The sequence below is a fragment of the Saprolegnia parasitica genome (assembly GCF_000151545.1).
Source record: "Saprolegnia parasitica CBS 223.65 unplaced genomic scaffold supercont2.13, whole genome shotgun sequence".
Taxonomy (NCBI): domain Eukaryota; phylum Oomycota; class Saprolegniomycetes; order Saprolegniales; family Saprolegniaceae; genus Saprolegnia; species Saprolegnia parasitica.
The window spans coordinates 345,225-359,801 of record NW_012156407.1 but is presented as its reverse complement, the minus strand read 5'-3'; the positions used below and the strand labels follow the sequence as shown (position 1 = coordinate 359,801).

Genomic DNA, 14,577 nt, shown 5'->3' with positions numbered 1-14,577 from the left:
AAGCAAACTCAAGTGGCTCGCGAAAGATCACGACTCGCACATCGAGACGCTCGTTGCTCAAGGTTAGATGCACGTAGACAGCTTCCAAGCCCTTGGACACACGGTCGCCGAACTAGAAGAACATCTACCAAGACTTTTTCCAGCGTTGCAGCCAACCCGCCGTTAGATCTGGCTGCTCGCGACCGCTCTCGTTCGATGCTTCTAGCTCATCCTGCCAGCCGATCATGACGTGCGCCCACCAGTGCCCCGCCATGGCTTGTCAAGTTCGGACCACGTGTCATCCTCGCGGCGACTATGGACGTCCGACTGACCGGCTTCCGACAGCGACCGCAAATTCACTGCTGTGTGCTTCCAGTGCAACACCTTGGCGTACCAGAGACCTTCTTCGAGCACCTGGGCTGAGCGGCCTCATTTGTACCTCTACGGCAGCCAGCTGACGTCCTTTCACGATACGGTGACTTCGTGTACCGGGTCGCGCTGAAAGCCGTCGCCGTCTGAGCCAGCTTGCACTTTCTCGGCCACGATGCTCGACACTGCCTTCTCTGCGATGCGCAAGCCCGTGAAACGTACGACCATCTTGTGGTGAGGTGCCCATACGTCCGAGCGATCTGGTGCGGCTTTGCACCGATACGGGGCATTTTGCAGATGCAACTCCCGTCGTCGGTCCCGGGCTTTCTCTACGACGACGTCACCGCGCCGTACTCGGCCCACAAGTCCTCCATTCGTGCCATATCTGGCCGATCCTACGCGCGTGCTTCTGGTATTGTCTTTGGCTCGAACGTAACAACCGTGTCTTCCACACGACGCTGAAGCAACTTCCCGCTGCCGCGCTCGACATCTGGGCAGCTACCCTATCGCACGATTGCACGTCCGGTACTTGGCTCGTCGCGCTGTGGTGCCATCTCTTGACGCGTCGCTGGCCGCTCTCCGCGACGACCCTTGGTGTGCACACTACCTGGTCCCTCGCACAATCTCGAATCACGACCACTGACGTTTCTCGCTGACGCATCGACCAAGCCTCACGACTCGTGAGCCCATTAAGAAGTCCACAATATCTTTTTAATTGCATGTAATATAACTCAGTCTAACAACTGTCGACTCGGCGAGTGGGGTCCACCGCGGGATGGATCTCTCCGTGTGCAGCTCACTCCCAACGACCAAGTGCTGGTGTCAACTCCCACGCATTCAGGCGTAGCACTACGTATGCGAAGTCTTTTTCATGAAGATAACGCGGAACACTTTAATTTTTAAACTAGGAGTGTCAGGAAATGCATCTTCATTGACGGTTACGCATGAGATACGAGGTGTTGGCTCTCAGAACTGTTGCCTTGGCTCGTGAGCGCTGAGCCAATGTCAATGTCGACCTCCTCGTCATTTTCTTCTTCGTCCAGATCGTTGAAGTCTTCATCCTGCAGCGCTGTGCCCTTGAATATGCTAGAACGCTATATGTAGTTTTTTACATCCCATTTTGATATCGACGTACCGAAGCCGCCGGTCAAACTCTGCATCACCGTCCGAGAGTGGGTTTGGATTGTCGAAGGTGCAATACCACGTTAGAGGAATTGAGAGGATGCAGAAGAAAGCAAACACCCCGAACGTTGAGCCAAGATCCTTGCCTAGATGTATCACCACGAGTTGTCCGACTAAGTTGATTGTGGGCAATACCTTGGGTCGCAAAGCCATAGGAGCCAATCGCAGCGCCTAGCTTACCCATGGCAGCGGAAAAACCGTGGCAGCGCGCTCGGATCGGCGTTGGGAACATTTCGGTCGGCATCACAAACGTCGATGTATTGGGCCCAAAGTTGGAAAAAAGAGCGAAAGTCCGTACAGGAGGATAAAGCTCTATCGCACATTCTCATGAGGTCACATCGTCCATCGATAAGTGCACGAAGTTCGCACCGTGCTGTCGTTCTGGAGGCTACTCCAGACGCCTGATAGAATCAGAAAGAGAAGCGTCATGAAGCAGAAGCCTTGCAGCTGCATCATGCGTCGACCGAGGCGGTTGATGAAGTAGACGGCCACGTAGTACCCTGGTAGTGCAACAAGTGCCACGAGCACGTTTTGTGTCGTCACTTGGGTCAGCGATGCATCGTGGATGCCGACGACGGTCAGGATTGAAGCGGAAAAGAGGTTTTGGGCATAAAACACAATGTCAAACAGGAACCACGTTCCGGCGGTGCCGAGAAGCCAGCGCCCGTACACCTATGTCGGCTTTGACATAACCACGAGAAAAAGAAATCATACCCGGAGGACAAAGAGAAGCGGGATAGCAGCGTTGTTGGTTGGTGCTGTCGTCTTGGACTGCGTAAACGCCACAGTCTCTTCGGCGTGGTACCGGAAAAAGAAGACGAGTGCCGACGGAATGACACCAATGCCAAAGAGAGATCGCCAAATGACCTCAAGGCTCTCGGGCGACGCCGATCCTTTCGGCCCCGGCGCGTGCACAGACACGAGTATGTTACCCATAATTGCGGCCGTGACACACCCGACGCCTTGGAGCGAAAATGTGAGCGCCACGCGCTGGTTGCGGCTCTCCACAGACGACGCGTCTTCGGCTGATGCAGCCGCCGCTAGCGGGTACTCACCTATCCACAGCGCATCGCATATAAACTAATGTACCAGTAGGAAAAAGTAGAAAGGAATACCGCCGATTCCGACCCCAAGAAAGCCACGTGCTACGACGAGAATCCAAAGCGTTGTAGTCGGCGACCCACCGCTGGCGAGCGCGCAGATAATGCCACCCAAGATTAAGATTGCGCACGTAATGATCATGCAAATGCGCCGGCCGAGCACGTCTGCAAGGTAGCCAAAAACGATTTGTCCGATGATGGCGCCGACTAACGCTGCAGCCGAGACCGCGCCTAGTGATTGCTGTGATGTTAGTGATTGCTCGGGTTGCTGGGCGAGTTGGTACCTTTAAGCGATGGAGTGTAAACGTCTTTTCCATATTGCTCCTCGAGTACGACGTTGACAACGTTCATGACGAAAAGGTCATAAGCGTCATTGAAGAAGCCCAGACCTCTAACGAGGAACGGCGGTAGATGCATCGGCCTGCTGTCGGGCTCGGTGTCGATTCGAATGTGGAAACCACCACACTATTGATAGAATTCCGGATAAACAGCGTCGGTCTTCCGGATACCACCCAGCCTACCGGTACCGTGCAAAAAGCAAGAGCCGCGAGAAGGTACCAAACAAACATCCGGATAAAGTCGCATGCATCGTGACAGCAACACGGATTTTACAGTGGCTTGGAGTTGATGTGGTTGCGTTTGAGATCTCATACCGTACAACGACCACAGATATAGTTTTGCGTCATCGAGAACATCATGAGGAACATCATTAGTAGCGAGATGCGTGCGGCCGTGATGCCGTTGGCCGTCACCAACATGGACCACATACTCGTCGCCGAACAGTCCAGAGCTGTGCAATGCATCGAGACGCCACGTCTTGTGCTTCCTTATCGCTATCGAACATCCAAGCTTTGCAAGCCGCTGGTGGCGCTCTCACAGCTACTACGTGCTCCAGAGCGCGCGATTGCGTGTTGCTGGCCTGAGATTTGATCGTCGTGGTGAGTCTGGCCGTACTTGCGGCTGCACAGCGTGTACCCCTCTGGATCCAGACTCGTCGCCGAGGCCATGCCTGTGTTACTGGCCATTAACTTCTGTGAGCGCCAGCGATAGGACCTCCGATGGCCGCGTGGCTCGTCGGCACGGTGGTGACAGCATCGCGTTCATCCACGATGGCAATTTGGCCGGTCGAATGAATCATTTATGGTACGCCATGGACGCACCGCGACTTGCCCATCACGTTTAACCAAGTGCATCATGCGTCGTTATGGTCTCACGGGTTCTCTTCAATAACCAAGCGTTCGTACGCCCTTCCTACTAGCATCTACTATTAAGAAATGCGCATCGTCCTCGTCGTTTTCGTCTCCATTTCCTTCCACAATACAACGAGAAAATTGTCATGGAGAGTGAGAGACCGGCTTGCGGCCGTTGATACATAGTGCTTCTCGGTAAAATAGTCGGCGACGCAGCTCTCCAAAGTGCGCCTGCCTTGTACAAATGGCACTTTGACCCCAGTGCTTTGACCCTACAAATATGCGTCGCCTTTTCGCTTTCAATAAAGGTCTCGTCGAGTTTGCACGCCTGATGCCGAGCAAAATTTGCTCGGCATCACACGTGGCATATGCCACATTTAAGCAAGGTCATGGTGGCATCATCTGCCGGAAAGATATCATAAAAATGGCCCAGCGAGGCCAACGCATGGTCAGCGACTCGGTCGAGTCGGACGATGTCACGCTTTCACCCGGAGACGACAAGGCGAAGCAGAAAGCGGGTGTACCTACATCCTCAGCGTCGTCGACAGCTAGCAACCCGTTGCCCCGGCGCGCGTCCTCTAAGCGGTGGTTCTCGGACTCGGACGAAGAGGCCCTTGGCTCAGTCAAAGGGTCGTTGCCACCATCGAGTGCCGAAGCTGATGCACCAGAAAAGGCAATGCGCGCCGGTTTGGTGACTGCCACACCGATGAAAGCGCCGCCGCCGCCAGCGCTCAGCATCAAGAACAACGACGCGACGGAGGAGCACCCAAAGCGTAAGATGTCGGGTATCCAAAAGCTCGTACAGAAAACCAAGATTCTGTCGCCGTTCCGCTCAAGCTCCAAGAAAATGATGGAAGGCGTGCCAGAGAAGGAGCCGCCGCCTCCGCCCGCTCCGTCCAGCATCCCTGCGACCCCTTCCAGTGCGGCGGTGATTCTTCCACGGCGCCAATCTCGCATGCCAACACCGAGTGACGAGGCTGTGGGGAGCCCGCGCAATGGTGGGCTAGCGGACGACGATGCAGACGATCCATTCAAAGGATCGAACGGGTGATGTGCCTCTTTTTCAGAGCCAGCATTTGCTCACCAAGATACGCTGCGTAGGTTGCTAAGCCCAGGACGAAGTCAGCTTGGCGGCGCGGCACCTGGACCTCCCGGCTCAAGCGTGCTTCTTGAAGGCTGGCTGCGGCAGAAACAGCGTCGCGTACTTATGCACAAATCGAAACTATGGATGGAACCTATCCATTCCTAGGGCATCCGCGGACTCAAGAAGTGGAACTCTCGGTACTTCGTCCTCCACGCCAAGGTGCACGAACTGCGCTACTACTCTGATGTGGTACAACCTGAACCATACTATCCTGCACTTGCAATACGTCTACTAGGTGCAATCGGGTTGGGGCCCCATCCCGCTTGGCGAAATCGGCTGCATTGCGCTGCGATCTATCCAACGTATTAGCAAGCCGAGCCATCCTAAGTACAAAGGTCAAACGCCCTGGCACATACAATACAAAGACGGGACTCATTCACATGCGTAGGCTGTCGATTTGATATCACCTGCCGAAGCATGCTGGGTATTCCTGACCCCGAGGACGACGCATCGTCGGACGACGGAGCGAAAAAGACGTCGCCGCAACGGCAGCAACAAGCGCAGCAACAACCATCAACCCCAGTGATCAAGACGACACCAAAGGCTTCGCGGATCTACAGCCTCGTAGCTGACTCACCCCAAGTATTCCATAATTTTTTCTTCTTCCCACTACGTGCGATAACTGCGTAGACAACTGTGCTTTGGGTGAACATGATCGACTCGCTGCTTACGCGCAGCGTCAATAGCCCACGTCCCGATATGTCGCAGGCCAAGGCCCCCCAGCGTTCGTTTCGTTTACTCGTACTCTCATAGCTGATTCACATGCTAAATGGTAGCACTCAAGGCCCTTGCCCAGCTCAACCAATCGCGCCAGAAGGCGGTACCCGAGAGTGTCTCCAGTCGGCCACCCAATGATATGCTCGTCCTTTCATTTCCTGATGACATTGTGCCCAAGCCCATCGTGCATGCTATCGACTACATCTTTGAGTCTTCTCCTGGTATCGAAACCGAGCTCTTCTACGAGAAGGAGGCTGCGCTGGGCCAACTCAAGGTCTACTGGACTTGCTCAGGAACTTACTCATTGTCACTCTAGATAGTACTGAATCGCCTCAACCAATGCTCTGCAGAGCGACGCAAGCCTACGCGCAACGAGTGGGAGGACGTATTCGACGTAGTGAGTGCGGCAGGTACATCACAGTGTTTGGTTAGGTGTGTTTAACGGAGGAGTAACGTTAGGCGTCGTAAAGCTCTGGTTACAGCAGCTCGAAGGACCGATCATTCCGCACGAGATGTTTCCCGAGTTCCAACGCGTCATGGACGAAGGCATCGTCGCACCCTTTGAACTGATGCGCAACCTCAAGTCCCTCTTGGCGACGCTCCCCCGCAAGCCCTTGTACGACTACACTCTACTCTCCTATGCGTTTGGTTTGTTCGTGGCACTAAGGCGTTTGTGAATGCGTAGCAAGCAGATTGCATTCCTTATCTTCCACTGGAATGACGTGACCGTGTATGCGTCCAAGAACAAGCTTACAGCAGCGGTGCTTGCAGCACGCTTCAGCGATTTCGTGCTGCGACCTCGCCCTGGTGCAGCGGCTGAGTCTGAGACTGCCACGCGCCTTGTTGAGTACATGATCACGCATGCCGATGCACTCATTGACGAAAAGGAGTCCGAAATCCTGGACATGTAGACAGGTATTTGCACTTTGCGTGCTAAAACAGCGACTGTTTTGTGTTCAATGTCGAGCACTTTATACAAAACAATATCATGTATCATGAGCCTCGTCCAACTCAACGACGGAGCTGAGCATTCCGATGCATAGACGGTGAGACTGTCGGCGTGATCCAGACAGGGCTATAGTGTGCACTGCACACTATAACCATACTCTCCAGACAACATCCATCCAAGGAGCACTGGTATTACTACGTAGTAGTTTTTGGGATCAGACCATGGGCTGCAACCATGCACGGGCCATGTCTGCTACCGGTACCGGTACAACTGTACGGTATCAGGGTGTCGTCCAGGGATAATCTTTATTGCTTGGGACGGCTGTGACTTGACGTGTGCCGTCAGACGCAGGCATACACTACTGGTAGTATTAGTACCAAGGTACACACAAGGCGTCCAATCCGCTGCAGTGCAAGTCAGTACAAACTGCAGTACCGGTACAGCTACAGTACAGGGTATCAGTCCGATGGTTCGAGGCTCGCGACAAAAGTACTTCCAGTTCCGTTGATGTCGCAACTGGAGGCATCTCCAATGCGCACAACGGGCACGTCATTCAACTCGAATCTGAGCCTGTACAAGCACTACAAGTAGTACACGCTTTTGCAAGCAGTGCGCTGCCACAACCGTATTATCGGTTTACTAGCAATAATACTACCGGCACCGGTACGTAGCTGCTCCCTTGGCGCCAAGGGTCAGTCCGTCCGCCGCACGGTTCCAACGAGCAGGACGGCGGGGGGACCGACGAAATCAGGTTTGATCATCACAACTTCGATTTCATACATAACTCAAGTGCAAAAGTGGGTGCGGAAATCGTTGGCCCCGTCTTCGAGCTGGCAATAAATTATATATAAAATGCTGTGTTCTGCCTAAAACTTCGATTTTGCACTGAATCATCTCAATGGCGCACCAATGCTGGCGACCCAAGCGCGCCGGCGTCAGGAGAACATGGCGGGACTCGAGGTCGAGTTAGCGTTGCTCCACACAAACTTGTTGTTTACTTCTATGAGCAGCGTTAGAGCCAAAAGCCAGCCCAGCTCATTGTCGGTACTAATAGTATGGGATACACCGACCAAGATGACACAAGAAATACCCACGATCGAGGCTTGGAAAGGAAACGTTTCTCATTATCGTCCCGCATGAGGCGGCCGATCGTATCCGGCGCAAGGATGCCGTCAGTAGCGTAAACATACGCAGCCACGTCAATCGTTCGGCTTCTCCAAAAACGATGCGAGCTCGAGGACATCCTGCTGCACCCATTTTTAAATACCATTCGTCAGGCATCAGCGCGCTGTTTTAAGATGCCAACGATGCCAATGCATCGTATAGCTGCACTCGCGTCGCATGCTTGCCGAGTTTCGCTTTCGTCTTTACCACAGTGGTGTCGCAGGCGTTTCCGGGGGTGGACACTACTGGGAAAACGATGGGGGTCTGGGCTGGTCCTGGGAGGTAGCGATCCGGATACACTGGCCGATCTTGAGATTTGTATACTCTCGCCGGTGGCACCAGCGTGAGTAGCGGCGCCAGCTGCCGGGTCGCCCCAGTTCCAAATTCGTTCCTGGGCCATCGCGATGGAGCCGCTCGACACGACGATGAGCGTGAACAGGACGATCGGGATCAACTCATCTACGCATCGGATGATGTCCTTTGACGAAGCCACGGTCATTCGGCGCTGCTATCAGCGCAACAACCGGAAGGGCGGCCAGAAGAACTTGCGCTGTTTCCCGAACTGCTGCCAGGGTGTCCACGCAAGCACTGGCTACTGCGGCGGGCCCATCGTTGTGCACTTGACGCACCCGGTCTTGAAGAAGGGCGCCGACTACATGCTCTTTGCCGAGTTCTGCCCCGTCGTGAACGGCGTGCCCGACGGCTCGTTGCACGAAGGCGACGTGTGGCCTGTCGAGAAGGCCCTTTCGCTCGCCCACAAGGAGAAGAACCCGCTTCTACCCCTCTTCCAGGGCTCGCCGATGGACGGCGCGCCGCACGCGTATTGCTTCAACGCGTCCAAAAAGGGGTGGCACTACGGCTTTGTGAGCAACAAGCACGTCTCGGAGATGCACCACGTGCTCATGGTCTACCTCCTCGAGCGCCGACCAGACACGGCGCTCCACTGCATCGACACCCTCGTCTCGGTCTCGTTTTCTATTTATTGCCGTCGTCGCGCCAAGACGTCGCGTCTCGGCGAGCTGCTGTCGGCCGACCCGACGCCGCTCGTGCCCGCCGACGAGCGCAAGCGCAAGGACGCAGCGATCGACGCGCCCAAGGTTCGGCCTCCTTCCCGGAGTAGCGACACAGACTGGATGATCTTGAATGAGCTTCTCTCGGAGACGGCGCCGCAAGACAAGGACCCACCGTCGTCACCCGAGACCACGTCGAGCCAAGAAGACGAAGATCTCCAAGTCATCAAGCGCATCAAGCTGCCGCCGCCGTCGTCTTCCGTCGTAAAAGAAGAGGTGACATCGCCAAGCACGTCGCCAGCAGATACAGCAGAGTTTGTCGCGCCGCCGGGCTTTTACTCGGTCGCGCAGGTCAAGGCCGCGCTCGGCATTGCTGACGTGTTCAAGTTCCCGCCCAAGAACCTTCGCGCAGTAGACGTCGTCGCCAAAGCGCCCTCGGCAATGTCCACGACGTCATCGACAGCAACCTCGACGGCGACGTCGACAGCCGCGTCGACAAGGTCGTCCGCCAAGGCATCGGTGACGTTCCCGTCGCCCATGCGATCGTACGACCCGCAGCGTGAGTTTACGCAGTCGGCGCCGCATCTGTCGCGACAAACGCACCGGCGCGTGCGTGGCCACGATATGCACGAGGCACTGTCGCAGTCGACGCCGACGGCGCCCCACCAGCTGCACCGCCCAGTGTCTTCGCCGTTGCGGCACCGAAGCCAGAGTGCACTACACGCCAACAGCTACGCGGGCCCGTTTTTCGCCAACCCCGCGCAGCAGCTCATGTTCCAGCAGCAGCAACAACACAGCTTCATGTACCCGCAGGCGTATCCTGGCGGGTTTAGCCACCCTGGCATGATGACAATGCCTCACCCGTCGACGATGGGGTACCCACAGATGTACGAGCCGATGGGGTACGGGTTCCAGTCGCCGGCGTTCACACGCATGAACTCGACGCCAATGTCAACGCCGTCGTCGAGCGCATCGCCGTACCAAAGCCCACAGCCTTACACGACAAGCAGCGGGACGCCGTCTCCAGTGTATACAACTCCGCCAAACCCGTCGTTCGCCTTCCCAACGCCCGACCCTTCGGCGCCGTCCATGACGATCTTGGAGGAGCTCCTTCTCGAAGACGACTCGGTGCAAATGGCTGTACCGTACCCGTCGCGCGACGTCACGCAAGCGTATTACCAGCGCCAGGACACGGTGGCTGCGGGTGTTGCCACCGTCACACCGTGCCTGCCCCTCGACTTGAAGCCATCGTCTGCACCGGCACCGATCGAGCGCCGGGCGACAGATCACCGCTCTCGAGACACAGTTATCCCGACCGAAATCGTCGTCACTCCCCGTGGCCGTACCGCTCGCGTGCATCTTGGCAGAGGCCACAGCAGCAATGACAACCACACGATGTCGCCGGTCGCGGCGCCCACGACGAGCCGTCGGCGGTCTACATCGGCGTCGTCCTCATCGCCTCACCACCTCTCGATCAACATGGACGAGCTCATGTCGTCGCGGTCCATCTACCTGCGCATGGGTTCACCATCGCAGCCATCGTTTGTGCGGCTCGTTGCATCCAAGTCAAAAAAGCGCAACAAGCACCGACGCCGACGACGCGACTCGGACAACGACGACGACGAGAGCACCGAGGCAGCACCGGCGGTCGCACCGGCCAACAAGCCGCCCAGCCTTGTCGCACTCGTCAGTGGCAACTGCAACTTGATTTTGAAGGCGCTGGCGTTTGTGACACTTTGCGTCGTGCTGGTGTACTACTCGACGCACGTCGCTGCAGGGATGAAGCCCGAGGAACCGACCCAGACGACGTCCGCGGAGATGCACGCAATAGCGAATACCACTGACATCAAGCTCGGACGGCGTGCGCTCTCGTTAACTTAAGGCATCACTAGTATTTCCACGCACAATATAGGGTTTGAATCACAATCTATTTGCTCCGTCCAAGAAGCGATTCGGATCGACAGGGGAGCAGCCGCGCTGACAGGTCACAACGGTCTCCTGTTGGCCGATAGTCGACCACTTTCTTGCCAAAAGCGATGATATTGGTGCATAGCGAGAAAGTGCAAACTCGAGCGTCAGGCACCTTTCAATAAAACAATAAATACTGAAGTACATTACTTTGCGCCAAATCTTCGATCGATGTGGCGCCGACGGCGGAAGAAAATGGACGGTCATCACGCCACCACCCAGCCCGGGTTGCTCGTGCGACTCGAGGCCGACGTGTGGCTTCCGCTGCGGTCTTTTCGACCAAGCCGGTGGGCTTTCCAGGACCGCATCGAGCCGAGAACGAGGGTAGCGAGGGCGGCTTCGTGCTTGCTGTGGCCCAAGGCCGGGTTGACGTAGATGCCTGGCGCGATGTTGCCCCGCGAGTCGGTCTCTGGGCACACGCTCAGGTGAAAGAGAAAGGCTTTGAGCGCGTCCGGCGTCTCAAACTTGACGCAGAGCCTGTCGTCTTCCGGAAGCTCGATCAGTGCCTTCAGATTGGTGTGCCATTGAACACGAACAATCGTGTCGAGTGGGTAGTGGGCATTAGTGTTGAGGACGACAAGGACGCCGACGTCGGGGTGAACCTCGAGAGCGATAAAAGACCGGCGCCATCCGACCTTGTCGAGGACGCTCGAGTACTTGCGCGTGTAGTACACGACCATGGCAATGCGAAAATGACTCGTTGTGTAGCATACGGGAGGGTACGCCACTCAAGGACGAGAGTATCTTTTCACCAAATATTGCAATGCGTCCGGATATCGACTTGTGCACGGTCAATACAAAGATATTCTATTGACCCTTGGTACTGGTCCGCTAATACCAGTCGATGACCATCCACGCGGAACAAACACAGTCTGAGCCGTCCGAGTGCTAGAGTTGCGACTCGCGGCGTTGGGAACAAGCAGAGCCTTCGCATCTTGGTGAACCCGCCACTTACCTCACAGGTACCTCAGCCGCCCAGGAAGGCGGTGGTCAGTCGCTGGCCAGCGCGAGGGCCAGCAAGATTACACTTACAGTGTATCTGTGGGGCAGTTCTGTCGGGCATGCAAACAAGCGTCCGTGATGTCCGTATCGGTACCTGCCGTCCGTGCGGTGTATATCGCCCATCTCCTATCCATTTCATCGGCACAAAGAAGATACTACATCAACTGCTTGGCAATTGCTTAGCTGGTCAAAATTTGCCGCCCTCTGACCTTGAAGGTACAAGCGCAAGCGTTGCTTGTGATTTGCCGTCATCTTGGGCGTCAAGTCCCAGGCATGTGTTGCCATGACAATGTCGTTGTCACCCTCGGTCTCTAAGGTATCTCTTGGATTCCTCTCGAACGGTGGAAGCCGATCCTCATTCTTGGCGCGTGGCACGTTGCACAGCTCGTCCTTGAGCGCGACCATCTATTACACGCGGCGCGTGAGCTTGCAGCCGACGGCGTACGGCCGGTGACCGTGGTGTGGAGTTGTGTGCATGCTGCCTGCGATGGATGGTCGAGATAAACAAGGCTGCAAGGTACGAAAGGCTACGCTACCTCTAGCACAGAGTGCTGTGCATGGATCGGTGCTAACTAGTAGCAGATACAGGAGCGTATGAGCTCGGTCATTCGAAGGAACATACTTGCTGTGTAAGCTGGTCGACGCGGGGTGCATGCGCCTCGGCGATCAGAGATCGCCGCGTCGCATTCAAGTCGCCTACCAATCCGAAACGATGAGCGTTCTGATATCGCTGCTGGCGAGGATTACGCTGAAGGTACTGAGCATGCTGCTTCATTTTGGTGAGCTGCTTGGACAAGGCAACACGCGCATCTCGCTCTCTTTGGAAATGGTGCGCGGCTTCGTCTCGCTACTCGTGTTCGAAGTTAGTCGCTCTTTGGCTCATCCGCGGCTCACGGACCTCGGACTTGGTGTGTTCGAGCTCTTGCTGAAGGAGTTGTGTCTACTATACTATCAGCAAGAGTGAATATAGCATTTGAATCGTTGTTGCCACCTTGGCCCGCTCGGCAGCCACCTCCTGCACCAAACATGAGCATTTTTTGTTGACAAGAGCGAGCTGGGCGCTTATCGCAGCGAGCGCAGTCGTCGGTCGCTCCACGTACCTAGAGATACTTCGATGATTTCACCCTTCTTTAATAATAGTACATGTATGCATCAAAGAAGCTTCGTACGTACGCAGCGACGAGATGCTCCAGCTGCGCAGCCTCTTGGGTCAAGTTGAATGACGGGCGATCGTCGCAAAGAAACAGCTTTGAGTCGCATGCTGCCGGCGGCGAAAGCAACTGGAGAAGCCACTGCACAAAGAGGCTGTTTGCCTCGTGCTTAGCGATATCCGCTCGCGCAGAGACGAGCGAACGCTCCAGTTCTGCCACCTTGGTGCGAAGCTCAGCTTGCTCGACGTCAAGAGCTGCAATCCCAGCGACTACCGGTATAGGAACGTTAGACGACGTGGACGGCAATGTCGTTGCGGCGGAGTGTTGGACAATTGGGGTAAGCATACAAGGTGAGGATAGAGCTGCGACAGACGATGCAGTCGCTGACGGCGCCGTTACCGTTGGCTGTGGTGCCTTGGCCGTTGCGTAGGCTTCTCCAGGCGGCGAGACCACAAATGGTGGTGTACCCTCTGCACCTGAAGGCAAGTCCTTGCGCTTTGTGCGTACGAGACTCTTGGATCGAGACGTTTGCGGACGCTCGGACTTGACAGGCTCGCGCTCAAGGTTACGGCGCAGCCGTTCAAACTTGTCATGGAGGTCGCGCAGCTCGTGGCACGTATGGATCGGTGCATGATGTTGCGCGCTCGGCTTCGTCTGTCGCGACCTGGAAGGCGTGGGGTTACGCACTGGATCGTCGGAGTCGTCCCAGGGTGGCAGCGCCCACGTCCGTCCAGCGTTCATGCTGAGAATTACGGTACCGTGATTGGTTGAAGATTGGATTCCGCTTCGGAGAATGATGGTAAGATCGAATGGGATTTGACACCCCATCTTACGGACATGGTGGGTCGACGAGGCACACGACCAGATGCTCGCATACGCCATAACAACACGTGCACCTCTTTAAGCATTTGGTGTACGGCGGGACATCCCGGAGCCCCCTCACTCGCGCGGCTGCTACTTGTACTATTATTGTACCAAGACGAAATACATACCGTGTCGTTCGCAAATCTGCCTGACGCCCCATTCAAAGTCGGAGGAGCTCCTCCGACGAGCCAAGGACGACACGCGTGTCATTTTGCGGCAATCAGTCAACTTCCCCAAATATGGCAGCTCTGCAGGAAATCGCCTACATCAGAAGCTCTCAAGTCGCTCATCGTTGGTGGCCATTAGACCCGAGGTGCCGCAGTTGTATGTTAGCAAGGGAAGCACTGACCCGTCAGACCAGCGTCATTGCTGCGAATGCAACTGCTCCGAGTATCAAGATGTATGATAGTGATTGACACGGCATCAAAAAGATTACCGAGCGTCTCGGAGTAATGCTCGTCTCGGAGTGTGTACACATGAGAAACTTGTACGCGAAGGGCTGCTGCACGACTCTTGTACACGCTAGTTTAGACCGTCGTGAGGAGCACGTCCGCGTGGTGGTTGATGTGGTCTTCCATGAACGACGAAACGAAGTAGTAGCCGTGGTCATAGCCGTCCTAGAAGACCCGACCATCAACAAAAGTTGGACGGCAAGTTGAGCAACCTGCATGCGCAACGTCAACGGCTGACCGACCTTCTGGCATGCCGCCTACGCCCAAATTTGTTCGTGTTTGCCCTACCAAGCGTCGCGTACCTCGAAGGCTTCCGGCAGCAGTTGCTTGTCTGCG

The 14,577-nt window shown here is 55.8% G+C and overlaps 6 protein-coding genes across 6 annotated transcripts in view; 2 read left to right on the top strand and 4 right to left on the bottom strand.

Annotated features, from left to right (window-relative positions):
* Positions 1–1,229: 1,229 nt before the first annotated feature.
* Positions 1,230–3,072, bottom strand: SPRG_04420 (hypothetical protein). Its single transcript, XM_012343344.1, has 7 exons — positions 2,915–3,072; positions 2,646–2,861; positions 2,245–2,585; positions 1,900–2,202; positions 1,666–1,842; positions 1,484–1,616; positions 1,230–1,434 (listed from the first exon to the last, which is right to left on the bottom strand). The coding sequence occupies exons 1-5, from the start codon at positions 3,045–3,047 to the stop codon at positions 1,774–1,776; spliced, it is 1,062 nt and encodes a 353-aa protein (XP_012198734.1). The 5' UTR covers positions 3,048–3,072; the 3' UTR covers positions 1,230–1,434; positions 1,484–1,616; positions 1,666–1,773.
* Positions 3,073–4,265: 1,193 nt separating this feature from the next.
* On the top strand, positions 4,266–6,689 carry SPRG_04419 (hypothetical protein; the record flags this gene model as incomplete). The annotated part of the gene is made up of 10 exons (XM_012343343.1): positions 4,266–4,740; positions 4,931–5,016; positions 5,070–5,153; positions 5,200–5,299; positions 5,353–5,546; positions 5,595–5,688; positions 5,741–5,955; positions 5,998–6,091; positions 6,141–6,297; positions 6,367–6,689. The coding sequence occupies 10 exons, from the start codon at positions 4,266–4,268 to the stop codon at positions 6,590–6,592; spliced, it is 1,725 nt and encodes a 574-aa protein (XP_012198733.1). The 3' UTR covers positions 6,593–6,689.
* A 1,491-nt stretch (positions 6,690–8,180) lies between these two features.
* SPRG_04418 (hypothetical protein) lies at positions 8,181–10,746 on the top strand. Its single transcript, XM_012343342.1, has one exon. It carries the CDS (start codon positions 8,199–8,201, stop codon positions 10,683–10,685), a length of 2,487 nt encoding a protein of 828 aa, XP_012198732.1. The 5' UTR covers positions 8,181–8,198; the 3' UTR covers positions 10,686–10,746.
* A 209-nt stretch (positions 10,747–10,955) lies between these two features.
* Positions 10,956–11,452, bottom strand: SPRG_04417 (hypothetical protein; the record flags this gene model as incomplete). The annotated part of the gene is made up of 1 exon (XM_012343341.1): positions 10,956–11,452. One exon carries the CDS (start codon positions 11,450–11,452, stop codon positions 10,979–10,981), a length of 474 nt encoding a protein of 157 aa, XP_012198731.1. The 3' UTR covers positions 10,956–10,978.
* A 475-nt stretch (positions 11,453–11,927) lies between these two features.
* SPRG_04416 (hypothetical protein) lies at positions 11,928–13,294 on the bottom strand. Its single transcript, XM_012343340.1, has 8 exons — positions 12,948–13,294; positions 12,766–12,874; positions 12,673–12,714; positions 12,522–12,621; positions 12,397–12,470; positions 12,311–12,346; positions 12,230–12,252; positions 11,928–12,179 (listed from the first exon to the last, which is right to left on the bottom strand). Exons 1-8 carry the CDS (start codon positions 13,268–13,270, stop codon positions 12,086–12,088), a joined length of 801 nt encoding a protein of 266 aa, XP_012198730.1. The 5' UTR covers positions 13,271–13,294; the 3' UTR covers positions 11,928–12,085.
* A 1,022-nt stretch (positions 13,295–14,316) lies between these two features.
* Positions 14,317–14,577, bottom strand: part of SPRG_19657 (hypothetical protein) — a gene marked incomplete at both ends in the record, with an annotated part of 855 nt that continues 594 nt past the window's right edge. Inside the window, 3 exons of the mRNA XM_012343490.1 lie at positions 14,317–14,406; positions 14,454–14,498; positions 14,544–14,572. Coding sequence (XP_012198880.1) covers positions 14,317–14,406; positions 14,454–14,498; positions 14,544–14,572 — 164 coding nt within the window. The remainder of the gene's footprint in view (positions 14,407–14,453; positions 14,499–14,543; positions 14,573–14,577) is intronic.